The sequence below is a fragment of the Euwallacea similis genome, chromosome 7 (genome assembly GCF_039881205.1).
Source record: "Euwallacea similis isolate ESF13 chromosome 7, ESF131.1, whole genome shotgun sequence".
Taxonomy (NCBI): domain Eukaryota; kingdom Metazoa; phylum Arthropoda; class Insecta; order Coleoptera; family Curculionidae; genus Euwallacea; species Euwallacea similis.
The window spans coordinates 5,296,355-5,312,290 of record NC_089615.1 but is presented as its reverse complement, the minus strand read 5'-3'; the positions used below and the strand labels follow the sequence as shown (position 1 = coordinate 5,312,290).

At 33.3% G+C, this 15,936-nt stretch overlaps 2 protein-coding genes across 7 annotated transcripts in view; one reads left to right on the top strand and one right to left on the bottom strand.

The window, feature by feature from the left end:
* Positions 1-11,143, top strand: part of centrocortin (cerebellar degeneration-related protein 2-like) — a 59,979-nt gene extending 48,836 nt beyond the window's left edge. For all 6 annotated transcript variants that reach the window (XM_066391522.1, XM_066391524.1, XM_066391521.1 and 3 more), the window contains 8 exons: positions 1,114-1,226; positions 1,286-1,503; positions 2,486-2,651; positions 2,706-2,845; positions 2,967-3,146; positions 3,214-3,393; positions 3,897-4,038; positions 8,687-11,143. In XM_066391522.1, the coding sequence (XP_066247619.1) occupies positions 1,114-1,226; positions 1,286-1,503; positions 2,486-2,651; positions 2,706-2,845; positions 2,967-3,146; positions 3,214-3,393; positions 3,897-4,038; positions 8,687-9,877 (2,330 nt within the window). In that variant the 3' untranslated portion in view covers positions 9,878-11,143. The remainder of the gene's footprint in view (positions 1-1,113; positions 1,227-1,285; positions 1,504-2,485; positions 2,652-2,705; positions 2,846-2,966; positions 3,147-3,213; positions 3,394-3,896; positions 4,039-8,686) is intronic.
* A 357-nt stretch (positions 11,144-11,500) lies between these two features.
* LOC136409834 (UBX domain-containing protein 1) lies at positions 11,501-14,052 on the bottom strand. The gene is made up of 6 exons (XM_066391640.1): positions 13,892-14,052; positions 13,527-13,831; positions 12,731-12,924; positions 12,166-12,403; positions 11,939-12,103; positions 11,501-11,640 (listed from the first exon to the last, which is right to left on the bottom strand). The coding sequence occupies exons 1-6, from the start codon at positions 13,942-13,944 to the stop codon at positions 11,600-11,602; spliced, it is 996 nt and encodes a 331-aa protein (XP_066247737.1). The 5' UTR covers positions 13,945-14,052; the 3' UTR covers positions 11,501-11,599.
* Between the last annotated feature and the right edge of the window lie 1,884 nt (positions 14,053-15,936).

The following is a 15,936-nucleotide window of genomic DNA, read 5'->3' as shown; positions in this document are numbered from 1 at the left end:
TGATTATAGGGACTACATTGTACATTAAGAGTGCTCCTACTTACACTTAAAGGTTTGGTTGAGGTGCAGCAAAAAGGAGACGATAGATGGAGTTGGTAGGATATTTACCTGCAGGTCCAATGTACTTATCGTTGATATTGCCGATTTTTACCTGCGTTTAAATGACTCGAGTTGAACCGAACTGACGACATGTGATAGGATCGAAACCGGTCTTTGAGATGTTCGAGTTAATTAATGTATTAATCAATTAAAAGTAATTAAACGCAGAGCTGGAATGAATACAATAGTAGTAGCAATTTATAAATGTTTTTGCTAGGAGTGTACCAATAGTACAACGAATTTTTGCCACTTTTAGGCGTCAAGAGGCATTACAAAGTTGTTAAAGTATTTATAATTGCCGGTATTGAAACTTCTAATCTTCGAGTATGATGCATACGTAGGGAAAAAAGGCTTTCTGACTTACAAGGTAATAAAATTTTAAAAAATAATAACAATTTCAATAAACTTTCAAGGCGTTTTAAATGTTTTTATTTTATAACAACACTATAGACTTCAAATTATCGTATACTGATCGGTCATCAATTTGGAGTGAAATGTGTATGAAATATTACGATTTCAAGGTTTAAAAAATTTCACTAAACTACCAAAAACACTTAAGAAACACTTTAATAAAGGCCAGAGAAAATTGAAAAAACGAAACACTATAACAAGACAAAGCACTACGATAAGTTTAAAGTAGTCTAACTGATTACCAATTTGGAGACATATTGGTCAATAGTAGCAGACATTTTTCTTGGATATTTATGGCACTATTATGGTTTTCAAGTAATCGTTGACCAATTGATCACCAATTTGGGATACACTATATTAAATGTAATCAATCTTCAAGGTTAAAAAAATCCAGTAGGTAAATCATTTTATTCCCCGTAATATACGGCATACTTTATCATGTAAATATATATATCTGCGGTTATTTTCCTACAAGTTTCTCAATTAAAATTTATATGTTGGTGTGCACTAATTTTTTGGAGTGATCACGAAAAATAAACACTAGCTTACGATTACACTTCCAATCATACGACTGAATTTTATTGAAGAATACATTCATTTCAGATCTACACCTAGCTGCGGAATTGGGAAAGACTCTGTTAGAACGAAATCGAGAACTCGAAACTCTGCTGAAAGAAAAGCACACTACCATCGAGGATCAGAAACTAGAAATTGAAGTAATTAACAACATCCTTCGTCTATTTTACCTCTATAATATTTTTTCTTGCTCTCTCAGTATCTTACAAAACAAACAGTTGCTCTCAAAGAAGTGAACGACTCCCGGCTGCGCATATACGAACAATTAGAAGTTAGTATTCAAGACCTTGAGAGAACGAACCATCGACTGCAACTTGAGAACAGCTCGCAAAGGAAACACGTGAAAACCCTCAAAGCAACCATCGAGCAACTCGAAGCGAAAAATGAGGAACTTCAAGGGATTGTCGATGATCTTAGGTAAAAAATGTTCATAAAGTAATTAATGCCAAGTGGCATCTATATTTAGGGTACCTACTTGAGAGATAAATGAGGTTTTATTCACTAAACTGAAATCGTATATTGTACATGAATATTTTAAGCATATTAGCATATTATTAGATGAGCATGTAATGAACTGTCATTCCCGATTGAGACAATTGTGTTATAAGTGAAAAAAGTTGTACAATCGTGAGCGGATGATGCTCATTATATGCGAGCAAAATACTATACTTTGTCAACTGCTAAGCATCTGTACTTCCAGCAAATTAACTAAAAATTCCTATTTTTATGTTGTCTACCGCCAAATCCCAATGCATAAGCAAGCTATAATGAAATTAAAATTTCTCGATTTTCCAAAGATGTTTTTGTCTATTTACCTGGTATATTTCTAGGGTTTCACCGATTTGCACATAATTCATTCCGAGTGGAATTACAAACTGATTACGTTTTAAATCACTAAGTTATTTATCTAACAAGTGTGGAGTCATAGTTGTGGAGCTTTGGATATTTAGTGTTTATTATTATGTCTGCCGAATCGAACAGATGCAGTGAAATTCATCTGTTCGAGTAGCTAGTATAATGAAGAAACAAGCGCTATAGAGCGTGAATGATAAGTTCATCATTCAAGCTCGACAGAATTAATTGCACTGGAGGGTTTAATAGGTCATATCATGTGTTTAAAAATAGATTTAAAATGGCTATATTTTTTCTACATTTTATAAAAGCCTTTTTGACTAAATTTGGAAAAATTATGCCAAGACGAGAACAAGTAAATCATGACTTCACGTTATTTTTGAAAACTGACGCTTCTTATAAAATGGAAAATGAGCCGTCAATTTTCAAATTTAAGTAAAATATCAAGTTACTTTGCACTACTTAGTCAGAAAGTTAACACACGACCGCATTTGCGTTTATGATGACACTCTTTTAACTTAAGTAAAATAATGCCATTTTTGTTTAGATTACAAATTGACATACTTAAGAAAAAAATTGGACGAAATAGTGAAATAGGATTAAACAAAAGTGCCACTCAAAATGAAATACCTGCGCTGCGCCATGTACAACGAAGAGAAAACGATGAGTTATATGCAGCAACTTCACCTCAGAGCCCTCTCCAACCAATCAAGGTAGAAATTATCATAGTGCCTTGTATACACCTATTAATAACATAAGTATTGTAGACTTCATCTCCTACATCACATCGTAAAAAACGACTTGAATCGCCATTCCTTGAAAGTGAATCAAATTCAGAATGTTGCATTGACGAACCAGATGAGGAGAATAGCATGGAAAAAATCGCCCAGTTATTGGCACAAGTCAGGTTAGTTAGGAGGATAAAAGAGATTTAAGAAGTGTGATAAAAGTCACCTAAGTAACACGATTTTCCTTTGCTGCCAGTTAACTTGTGAGGGCATTTTATCCCAACATTATTTCCATTACAGGGAAACCAGAGCACAGTGCAGTAAGCGAGAACGAGTAATTGCCGAACTAGAAGACCAACTTGCAACGCTAGAGCAACAGAATCAAGCACTAGAAAATCAAGTGTTCCAGCTAAGCCATAGAGGGGATGATCTAAACATGAAGAGCATCAACGAGGAGCTGATCACCATGGATGAAGTTAGGTAAGGTGGAGTAGAATCTATTGGAGTCCTAATTTCTTACATTAGCCAAATTGTGGTGTATTTTTAGGGAAACCAGGGCACAATGCAACAAACAAGAACGGATAATTGCAGAATTAGAAGATCAACTTGCAACTTTGCAGCAGCAGAATCAAAATCTAGAAAATCAAATGTATCAGCGTAGCCATAAAGGGGATGACCTTAACATGAAGAGCATCAATGAAGAATTGAATACTTTAGACGAAGTTAGGTAAGGACTGGAAGCAAATTGTATTATTTAAGGACAAGAGCTGTTATCAACAAGAAATGTTATATGCATATATTTATCGAAACATAATATACAGGGAAGAGCCAAATAGGGCATGAAAAATGCTCCCACTTAAAATGTTACCAACTCATTACATGATTATATCCTGTACATGTTATTGATAAATGGATAAATCTGAAATAAAACTAAAAATGATGATGTCCCTTGTCATGTTCCTGCTAAAATTCGAGAACATTCCCAAAAACACGAAAAAAGGAGCAAAAAAGCTCTTTAAAATATGTAAGAAAGCATGATTTTTCAAATCTTCAACAGAAAAAGGAGGTTTGAAAATTTTTTTAAGTACTTTTAAAATACGTATTTCGACAATTTCGAAACTTTTCCCTACAATGCAAATATTTAAGTGCGTGTAATGACAGCAGTTTAAGTTATTCATTAATTTTCAGTAGTTTTTAACGTAATTCTTCAGCCTTAAAATTACATTTCAGACAAGGCCAAGTATGCAGTAAGTGTCTACGAACAGCAGGCGAAACTTCCGAACTGAGTCTCCTCGAAGAGACGGACCAGAGCATGTTGGAAGCATTGAACAACATGCGCGTGTATCGTTCCTCCTTCCACATAAACATTCAGGTGAGACACATGCTTGTCCGGCACCTGGGGTTTCTTAGTATGTCCGAATGCTTCTTGTAAAGAGTACAGCCCGGTGTGTAGTTAATTTTATTGGTGTTATGTGCCACTTGCAGAACGATGTCTATTATTTATTTGGGCATTATTAGATTAATTTCATTTGTTTGGTATTGTTATTGCAAGTACAATTACAGCGTTGCATGATGTTAATTGAGGCTTTGGTGATGTATGTAAATAGAGTATTATTACTCATGTGGGAATACATTGGAATGAAATGTCGCCATTTTTCCAATAGCTTAAACACTGATTGAATTTTTTTTTGTTATTTGGTATATTTTGCTCTGACGCTTTAGACTGACCCTAATTTAGACCTGTCCTTTTAGACAAACTTCATTTTAGGGCTAAAAACTAAATAGATAAATTTATCATAGATTTTAATCTCTGTAAAGAGGTTTTGCAACATTTCGTTTGTATTATCCCGTCATCGCGACGGCCATTCATACTTGCCACGTCATTGTTCTTATTAGACATGAAACTGATTTTATGACACTCTTTCTAGTCACTTGAGCACAATTTTGAAAAAATCACTTGGTTTAAATCCGCTAACCTTGATGTCTGTTCACTTTGAAATTTTTATTTTCGTCCGCACGCTCTCATTACATGAAACTACCTTTATGAGTGATTTGGTCAATCAAGTACTCAGTAAAATGATTCTTGATATTCCATAGGTTTAAACTTTTATAAATTTGAATTTTGAAAATAACGAATAAAAAGTTTGCATTAAAAAATGTTAGAAGTAGAAGGACCGGCGACATTTTTGAGTCTCACTGTATACGAACTTTATCATAAATTAAGCTCTAACCTCGAGAGAGAAAATTAATTATCTGTTATTGCAAATTAATGGTCTGATATCCTGTATACAAATCAGGTTGAATGTTTTTTGTACCAATATTAGTTTAAGTTCTCATTTTCCTGTGTGTAAACATAATCCCAAAGTTATTCTCTGTTTGTTCCGTTATTAGTGTGTTTTGACTATTCACGGATTTTTTTCTTAATTTATTCGCCATAGGTTTTTTCTAAAATATTACAAAAACTGTTAAATGTTGCAGTAAGTTCCAATTCTCTTGTTTGTTTTTAGCCCTAAAGCACCCTAGTTGGAACTTTTTAAAATCTAGAGTACCTGCCAAACTAAGTTTCATAATGTTCCTTTAACTGAATAAAATGCTTTAACAAAATACAACTCGTCACTTATTTACTTTAGTAAAATTCATGGTTTCACGCTGTAATCAGGACTCTGCACTTCTCGGTGCTCTTCTAAATAAAACGTAAAATTACCAAATAAAATTATATGGATTTAAAGGTTAGGTTGTCGAATACAAAAACCGATGCAAGTAATAACGTTGAAATTCAACGGCGTTGCCGGTCTTATGATTAATTCAGCATTTTTTAATGCTGCAGCTACTCGCTCCAAATGACGAAATGAATATACAATCCATGAACTTTAATAAAAAATTATAAACTCACCTCTCTGAAGGCATTCCATGGCAGCAAAGGGCCCCTTGTTGCTCTTTTCCCAATCAAAATACTCCAATAAGGAAACAAGCTTCTTACACTAGCTATTTAGCTGCTTTCGCAAATCGAAAAACACTAATAATAAACGTGGGATATATTTACACGAGCCTATGTTCTTAAGAGACATGTTGTGGTAAAGAAATCACCAGTAAAACTGGAATTTTGATAGAATTCGGTGAAAAATTGGATGGTATTTAAGCAAACACAACAGTCGCCGCAAGATAAAATGGCGGAATGGAGAAAGCGTAACGGACTAAATATACGACAAATTTGGCAACCTGCGCTAGTGCCAACATTGTTAATATTTCCATTGTTTATTTACGTTCATGTAAAATTTAAATATTTTACTAAACGTTAATGAGTAAGTTATTCTTAAATTCAAGTACTAATTGCAGTTCCTCCACATAATTATTATTTACCTAGAAACGAATTTCTCATTGAAAATTTTTTGTGTTTTGAATGTGAGGGTTGGCAATGAAATTTCGTTGTTTATGACGTGCATCGGTTTTTGTACTGGACGACCTACACTTATCTATACTAAGTGTTCCTAAAGAAGGGTTCTTCACTCTATTTAGCCACAGTCATTCTAAGTAAAAATTTTATTTTTATGTTTTTCATAAATTGGCCTGTTTGGTTAAATGTGTCGGGCCACGATAAATTTAATTTTTACCAAAAGCAATCTTAACTTCTTTATTTTACAATACAAAGTTTCCCATTAGAAAAACTGGTGTAATCATGAATTTATTTTCTGTAACTGAAATTTTAGTGTCATTCCAAATCTTGAAAAAGCACCTGAAGTTTTTCTACTAAAAATTATGACTTAATAACTAGTTTTAGAGGTTCACGTAATACAAGTCTGGAAGTTGAACTCAGGAACCAGCGAATTAGAAAAGAATTCCTGAATTTAATTCAAGATGCCAAATGCTTTGTCAAGCTTGGTCTGTAAAATCGGTCGCAAACAATAGATTTTTAGGACTATAAATCAGAAGCCCTGAGGTCACATGTCGCAAAAAAATATCAAATTATGTAAATATCGAAGGACAGAAAGTACAGTTCTTACTTTCAAAATTATGTGTCCGTAGTATAAAGGTATCATCAGTTCAAGTGAAAACAGATTATGCAAGTGGAAGAAAGATCGCCTAAGGGCTAGTGGCTGACGGTGTAGGCGGAGTCTGTCCAGTGTTACCAGATCTCTCACCGTTTCAGAATTCTTACTAATTCAAGATCTAGTGATGGGTTAATAGTTTTTTTCTTCAATTATTTACATTGCTGTTTTTTGCTCTGATATTAAAAATTTTCATCGCCGCGAAGACAGTGAAATCGATACTAATCTAAGTATCAAAGTGGAGACGTCGACCGGACTGACTCCGCCCACTTCATTGGTCTTTATCAGAGGCATATTAAGCTTACGCAGCCCTTCTTCCACTTACACAATCTTTATGTTTCTACTTGAACTAATGGTGATACCTGTATAATTTATCTATACCTGCCGTTTATATTTTCAACAAAAAATAAAGTTTTATTTGAATGGAAAGGCTTTCATTTTTTCCATGGATTTTGAAATTCCTTTTGGGATAATAATAGTTAGTTGGTGATGGGATAATTGTTGGTGAATTTTGAAATGGATAAAAACCATTTCATTGTTTTTAAATCATTTATACAGTGAGGTTTTTAACTCTAAAACTTTTGCGTTTTTATTCCAAAATCACGTTTTAAAACTTAAAGTAAAATTTCTTAAAATGACTTTTTATAGATCTATTATTTACATTTTACACATTATGACTTAAACTTTCATATTACAGCTCGCAATAGGAAATTATAATAAATAATATTATAATAATCTTCATTCCTACAGATATACAATGCTTCACTATTTTCACACTAATTTTCCTTATTTTCCCATAATTCTCTATTCCTATGTAGCATATCCTATATCTCTCCTTGAAGCTTTTTGAATTATTGAAGCATAAAATTTAACATTTTTTAAGTATAAGAGTCAAGTAAACTCTTTTCAGCGTTAGGGCAATGTGGTTTTTATTTCTCTATGCTCATTTGAAAAGATCTATAAAATAATGAAATAAAATCATTTATGAAACCTCAGTTTTTTTAAATTTTTGAGAACGTTAATTTTACTTTTATTCCTACAAGAGTTACATGACGAAATGTGAAAAAAATGGAGTTGTAACATCGGGAAACTATTTGATATTAGTCATATTCAGTATGCTTTTAATTATTCGGTCAATTGCCATAGTAAGCCACTATTCGACCACATTCCGAATAATTACGTTTATTTTAATTTTGTATATCTTCAGATAAAAATATAAGAAAAGTGGGAAATGAGGCAACTCCGGACATGTTTGTTCAAACTTTTTTTATTTCGACCCGTGGAATACCTGCTTAAATTGGTGGTGCATATTTCCGAATTATTTTACATAGTGTGGCCCATTAAAAAAAGGGAGGGTATGTTAAAAAAAAATACTGTATTAATCCGGCTCTGGAAAATTTTAAATTGTTGGCACTTCGCTGTGTTCGTACCCTCGAACGTTTAACCTACCAAAAAGTATAAATTCACATGGTTAAAAACTTTTACGTTCCAAAAGATACATACGAAACTCCCTGTATGTTAATTATAAACGCCTTGGGCACTTTGCTAATAGGCAGAGAGGTTTTCCTGCTAAAAAGCTACAACATACGAAATATAGGAAGAGATTTGAGATTCTCGCTGGTCTATGCGGAGACCAGAAAGATAACGCAATCATAAATTTAGATTTTTTTTTCTTAAGCACTACATCCAGAAAATACATTTTATTCATGCTCCTGCATATTCTAAGGAGATTCAAAATCTTCCCCAAAATAAAGAATATTTATTGATTATTTTTAGCTGTTAAATTTGTAAAAAAAAAACGCTATGGAATGTATTTGTGATTAAGCTTCCCTTAAGGGTTACTTATCGCACTTTTTCATCTCAAACTTGGGCATGGTCGCTTATTAAATCAAACGCTTAGGCCTAATCAGACAAACCGTTAACATCTCATTTCAAAAACATCACTAATATCTCCTTTTCCCTTTTTTTTTACAGGATCAAGGCGAAAACCAATCATCCCCCATAGCAAGACGAGAAGGTGAAAATCCCTATCAAATCTTAGTTGAAAAATTCGAAGCTCTTGAAAAAGCACATCAAGGAAGTAGGGCAAAATCAACAAAATCGGATCAATGTTCATCTCAAGAAGAAATGCAAATGTCCGGGGAATTTGCTCTTAGCACTAAAGACACCGATGAAGAAAGCGATCACGGCGGTAGTTTAAGGGGCAAGCAACATAAGCAAGCGAGGAAAGCATTTTCCACACCCACGGACTTTTCAGAGGCTGAAACCAGCTCGTCTGGGTTTGCTGATGAAACCAGCAATAAAAGCACGCAAACAGAAGAACGAGGAAAGTATCTGTGCACGATCAGTGACGGTGAAAACTGTAAGTTTAGCATTTATGATGATGCCTGTCCTTTAGACACGAGATTCAGAGATAGGCCAGATTATAGAGATTTGTTCAAAGACATTTTTAAAGTCTTGAAAAAGGCTGCTGAAAACAAAGCTGAAGGCGAAGAACTTCCTTTATTGGATGACAGTACTAAAGCCATAAGTACAGAGCCAGCGGTCGCTCCTTTGAGCCAGCAGCTGTTGGAGTTGATCGATGAGGATTCACAGAGCATTATGTCTTCGACAATGTCGGAACTGTCCATTCAAAACGAGACAACTACTATTGTTGAAAACATAGTGCAGTCACAAAATCAGCAGATTCTTGAGGTAGAACCTTCCACAGCTGATGGAAGCAAGCCAGAATGCGTGCTTACGCCGTTGGTACGTCAACCTCTGGAATATTTGTCCATGGAAGTCCGGAAACGCTCTTCTTCAAAACGCAAAAATAAATACTCTGAAAGGTCAGACTCTCCAGTGACTCACATAATAGGCAGCCCCAAGATTACCTATGCGAGTAGACCCAATTCCGGAAGGAAGAAGAAAGAATCTAGAAATAATCCGTGTGGAATTGAGAACGTCTGGAACGGCAATACTTTGCAATTTTGGTCGAGCAATGACAGAAACCTTTCTTCACCTACACCCAGTCAAGGCAGTGGAAAAAGCTGTTTTGAATTTAAACCCAGCTCTGCTTCGCAAGATTTGCACAAATTAAAGAAGTTGGACATGACTTATGCTGAGGTTCTAAGGAAATCGGATTCGAAGAAACAGGAGTTGTATAAACACCGCAGGGGCAAATAAAACATTAATTTAAATCGCTTTAACAAACTCTTAACGCATCACTAAACTATGCCGCAATTTTGATGCTAAAAAACTTCTAAACATATTTTCTTGCTAACCTATTTGCTGTGTTGGACATATATTTGATACAGCTGTTTCTGTTGTAAAGTCATTAATGCCACCGTTGGGTCGAGTTCAGTCAGTAATATGAATTGATGAGTGAAGAAAAAAATACTAAATTTTGCTATTTCAAATACCATATGTTTATAATATATATCATGAAATAGCTTACTTATGACACTATTTTTTGTATTTCTAAGGGTGCTGTAGAAGAAAACATTATTTTCCTTAAACTTTTGCTAAAAATCTAAGATCATGAGCTTTTTAAAGTAGCTACAATTAAATTAAATTTATGATTATTAAATGCAAAAATCAATCAAGCTAGACATTAAGTTTTAAAAGTTATTCGGTATTAAAATGACGGCATACTTTTAGTGATCCGATAATTTAGTTCTTGGGTTTATAAAAAAGCTATATTAGTAAATCACTGAAAAAATCTTAACAGTATTTCTCTTATGGATTTCCGAAGAACTTAAACACAACTTGACGTCTAAGTTCTCGATAATTATTCACTGATGTATGTTCCTCTATGGAATATTGAGTTAGGTATATATAGATTTATGGGATTTAAGACCACACTATACAATTAACCATTGATTTACATACATCCACATTATAAGGATAAGTTGAGTGGCTGTATATATTTCTTGTATTATTTCGGTAAATTTGGGAATTTTGTCGTATGTTGTCTATTACGTTGTGTTAGATATATTTCGTTTTTAGATGTACGAGTCACATGTGCCAATCACCAAGTTTGATCACGAATATAGCTGGGTAATAACATAAGCCAAATTTGTGCATGTACGGTGTTGCCATTTAATTTTAATTTTATTTGGTCAGTTTCCAATTTGTATCATTTTCTGCAGTAAAAATTAGATCAAAAGAGCTTAAAATTCTCCTTTCAACTTATGAGAATTCGTTTTTTTCTCTTGTCTAAACATGTAAGTATCTGCCACCAAATAATCAAAAGCCCGGTAAACTTAAAGCTATTTTCATTCGGTGAAAATTTAAATACAAATTTCGCTTTCTGACCCGGAAAAACATAATTCGGTTAAGCTACAATATTGTATTATAAGCGTATTCCGTATATTTAGTCTGATGATATTTAAACGTTTTGTATGAAATAGTAAATAGGGACATGTTTGTGATTAAATTATTCGAATCGTGTTTGAATTTTTTATTTCAATCTCCTTTGCTGACGAGTTATTGTTGAATTTCGAGGCATATAAAATGGCACCAAGCTCAAATTCTTATTTTCAAATCGTTTCGAATCTTCACCAAATTTCTTTATTAACTGATGATTGCCCGATTCAACTGAATTTGCTGGACAATGCCCCCATAGATAAATCTATAACGGTATATTCCCAATGAAGATAACCTCGGGGGGGCTGACGTGGTATCGCTAAATCACCAAAAGACAATCAAAGATAGATTTACAAAATAGAAAAAAAATTGATAATTTAATATTTTGACGTGTTTTTAGTTCTCATTTTCCTTTTCAGGGTTTAGTTAGATAAACACAAGTTTTGCAAAAATTATATTTTAATGGTATGATTTATTTAAAGAAACACATAAAAGTTTAAGTGCATATCCCATTTAAAAATACATAATCCCAGACTATTTTTATGACTTCGATACGATTAATGTAGCAGCAGGAGCCAAACCTAAAACAAATATTTAATATATTTTTCTACAACTGATTTCTGGGGGCGAAATATGATGACTGATGAACTTTGGTCCAAAAATTAACAGTTTTCGAAATACACTACGTGAAAACAAATTTTTTGAAGTTATTTTGATATTATTTCTTTTGCAAAAAATACAAAAAGAAAAACGTTTACTTTCTTTCCACACTAACATAATGAGAGTATTTTGTATTAAGTCGTATTTTGCGGCTTAGTTTTACTTTTCTGTGCATGTGATTGTATAGCACATAAACAGGGACAAATCAATAACCCTTACCTAAGGTATCTAATGGTTTGTCATAATCTTCAGAAGTAAAAATTTTCCTAGGAAAGCTAGTCATCAGCTTAAATGGACCTTCCCCATCAGTTCTATTCATGTCTACATAAAGCCTTACGGCTGATAATGGTTCTTTGGCTCCAAAATTTTGCACCAGCGTTCTACCTGAAATTAAACAAAAACAAAAGTTAATCATTTTAAAATGTTTATTCTTCCTGTTATGATACCATCAATTAGCCTGATTTGCAGCTTAACTTCACTATAGTTGGTAGGAGGTTTCTTTTCCACAGAAGCTGGAGGGAGTTTCTCAGGAACTGATTGTTCTTGTGCACCACCAAATTTTGCTTTTCTCGCTAATTTGTCGGCCTCAATTTGTTCCATAACCCTCTGCCTAGCCTTTCGTTCATCCTCTTTTTCTCTCCTTCGTTGTTCAACTATTTTCTTCATTTCCAATTCTTCGTGTTTCTGAAATTAGAAGTTAATATCTCCACCACACATAAGTCGTTTTTAAATCAACATTAATTATCACTTTCGACTCATTTTTCATCTATTACGTACCTACAAAGATTTATTCATCTACCTACATGCAAAGTTTCTTTATTTGTATTGCCTTTAGTTAAAAGATTTTATAATAAGTAGTTAACATGTGTAGTACTGTTTATTTTTTGAATAAATGAATTTTAATTATAATCAATGTTACTTACAAACTTTAGGTAACTTGATAATTTCAAGACTTTGTGTTACCTTAAAGTCAAACCATTTCTGAATATACTATTCATAAAATACACTAACTTTTTTAGCTTCAAGCATATCTTTTCCTGATTTTATCCTGTTTTTCTCTCTCAGCCGAGCTTCCTCCTTTTCTCTAAGCTCCCTTTCCATACGACGCTGCTTGAGTTTAGCTTCAATTTTTGCTAATTGTTCTTTCTTCTCTTCTTCGGTAAGTGGTTTCTTCTCTTCAGTGGATTCTGAATAATTATCATGACCTAAAGTAACATATTAACCGTTGAACATTGCTCTTGAATGATTAGTACTAGTATCTATATATTAGTAATGTAATAATCAATAGAAAACTTATCCATACAGCTAAACAAGTCCTGAAAAGCCACAAAAAAATATTCATTCTTATTAATCTTAGGGGACTCACCTTAGTAAAAAAAAACATATAATTTAATGGTGATAAAAATGTTTTTAAAATACATTCTTAAATAAAAATTAGTAAATGCCTATCTAGCAAATTATTTTATTGAAAAAACTCTTTGATACACATAGCATTTACTTTTATTTGGATATGACACCATATTTCAGATTGCAGGATCATTTCTGTAATAACATTGAAATAGAACCTAAGATCTGGTCATTTATAATTTTAGCTCAATTATTGATATGGGCACTGCAAGACATACTGCTAACATTTAACTGCAAGCTAATTTCCATAGAAATACTGATAAGAGAAATATATCTTAGTTGGACAGATTTCTGGCTTCTATGGAAATCAAATTGATGTTATAGTTAACTAGGTGAATTCTCTGATTAAGTAAGTTGCCAAGTCTCCAGCATGTAAGATACTACATTCTGACAAACTTACCTGTTTTTGAAGCATGAAATTCTACTTCATCATTAGTTTTAAACAGTTTTCCACAATCATCACATTTTATTGACTTGGAAACTGGTGCTGGGGCAGATGACTCTAAGCCAGAACTCTCAGCAGTAACAATGGCAGGATCTAGAGAAGGGCTACCTGTCGTACTGGAGGTCGCACTATTCTCTTGTATAGAAGGTACATTTTCACCTTCGGATGGAACCAATGAATCCAACTCGGCTTCATGAGAGAGCATCCAATCCATAACTATTTGGACATTTTGGCTTCCAGTCTTTTGCACTGCCAGTTCTCTGTAAAGTTATAGAAGAGCTAAGTGGTTTATAACATTACTTGCGTGGAAATGAACTTACACTTTTCGTTGAGGAAAACCCATATCAATTAAAGTACCTATTACACCAGACATTGCCGGTAAAGTTTGGGTAATATCGATGATTGGCTATTTCAAATCCAAACAAAATTCAGTGCGAATTAAGAAAGCCGACGGTAATGTATCCTCTAGCTGCTCTGCTATTATCTGTGTTGTATCGAATGTTGCTAAATTAGTTGAATAAAGCTAAACTGAACATTAAAATATTATTATTGTTTGTCAAATTTGGGGGATATTTTCTTTTCCTTTGACGTTGACAGTAGCGCCACTGGTTGCTTTGACGTATACGTATGTTTGAAAACATCGCAAATGTGATGAGTTTGATGACTAAAGCGCGGGTATTTTGAATATTTGAATTAAAACACACGAACGTTCCTGCCAATTTATGTTTCTATTCTTTTTACTTATTAGTTTTTAAGCATATATTTTTCTTATTGCCATTTTATGTATATTTCTAATACCACTAAGGTAAATATTGTGACTTACCATATTTCTTATAAAAAGCGTTTTACTAAGTGCATTTTCATTCTTCTCTACTTCAGGTATCATATTTGCAATCTCTGATTAGTGCTTATTTATTTCTTATATTCAATGAAAACTAGTTCAGATTCCTGATGTTCCTTAATCCAAATGGATTAATCCAGATCAATTCATCTGCAATCCTTAATTCCAGATGAATTTTGGAGCTGTACCCTCATTTCGTTTCGAAGCCTTGCTTATCACATATCGATCGTTGCAGAGACATCGATCGTCAAGCACCGCCTTACACAATTTGGTGGGAAACCCAGCAGACAAACGTTAGTTACACTTCGGGGTCAGGTTATCTTCATAATCCCATAATTATATTTTTGAACGAGTATTTCGGGTTTGGAGTATGTCCATCAACAATTACTTACATAATATTTAAACAATACCCAAAGTTAAACCAATCATCGACGAAACGATAATGGTTCATTCGGACTTGAAGTATGAAAACAACAAATTAATTTGCAGAGCTTGTGTAAAGGCGGTAAGCTTTAATCCAGCCGTGGTTTAGAAACGGAGGTGAAAATTTTATTTTTTAAATTAACTGAGAGATAAATTCAATGTAATGCAGCATATTAAAACCGCAGTTTATCAAGAGAATTTTAAGACAGTGGTAAGTGGGGTACACAAACAGCAAACAATATGGCGGACTCACACAAATTGAACAAAAATTATTTTATGTTGATTTGCGTCATGTAATGGTTTCTTTCAATATCCCCACTTTTGAGGCCAAATTATAGCATGTTTAGGACTTTTTTTTTTAAATACATAGGTTGAGATGTTCCGGTGGAATCGACTTTATGCACTTTTATTTACTATTTAATTAACTACATACGAGTCCAGACTCATTGATATTGGACCAAGCACAAAATACAAAGTTATGTTGTTTTTAGATTTAAATATTAAACAAACTATAAAAGATGAGAAACAAAACCAAGTACAATTTATTTTGTTATTATTTGTTAACACGTTAAGGCTAATTTTGACAAAATATTCAATTACTTTTAAGTATTAAAAATAAAAACGTAAAATTTATTCTGGCATACTTAACTTGGACCATATTTTAATTGAAACTAATTTATTGTCTACTATTGAGTGTAACTTTGTTTTTATTTTAAAATTGCATTAATGCGACGTGACATAGTTTGTACAAGATTTTGGTAATACTCTGGTGTAAAACTGTCCCATATTTCCCTTAATTTTATTTTAAATTCTGACAAATACCTAACAAGACCAGTTCGTAAGGCTTTTTTCATGATGTGCCACAGTGCTTCAATTGGAGACAGGTCTGGACTCCTAGCAGGCTATTCTAGCAAAGGTATATTATGGTTTTGAAGCCAAGTTTTAGTAATTTTGGCCGTATGGCACGGAGCACCATCCTGTCGACATATAAAATCTCCTTCGGACGTTTGTAGGTGTTCAATTGATGGAAACAATTCCTGCTCCAAAATACTTTGGTACTTATTAGCATTTACTGTACTATTAATAAAGCGAAGACGTCTA

Coding starts and splice junctions, on each gene's coding strand:
- LOC136409834 (XM_066391640.1), bottom strand. CDS start 13,944: ATGTCTGGTGTAATAGGTACTTTAATTGATATGGGTTTTCCTCAACGA. Junction 12,404..12,730: donor ATATGCTTGAAGCTAAAAAA/GTTAGTGTATTT, acceptor TTCTAATTTCAG/AAACACGAAGAATTGGAAAT. Junction 11,641..11,938: donor CAAACCATTAGATACCTTAG/GTAAGGGTTATT, acceptor TATTTGTTTTAG/GTTTGGCTCCTGCTGCTACA.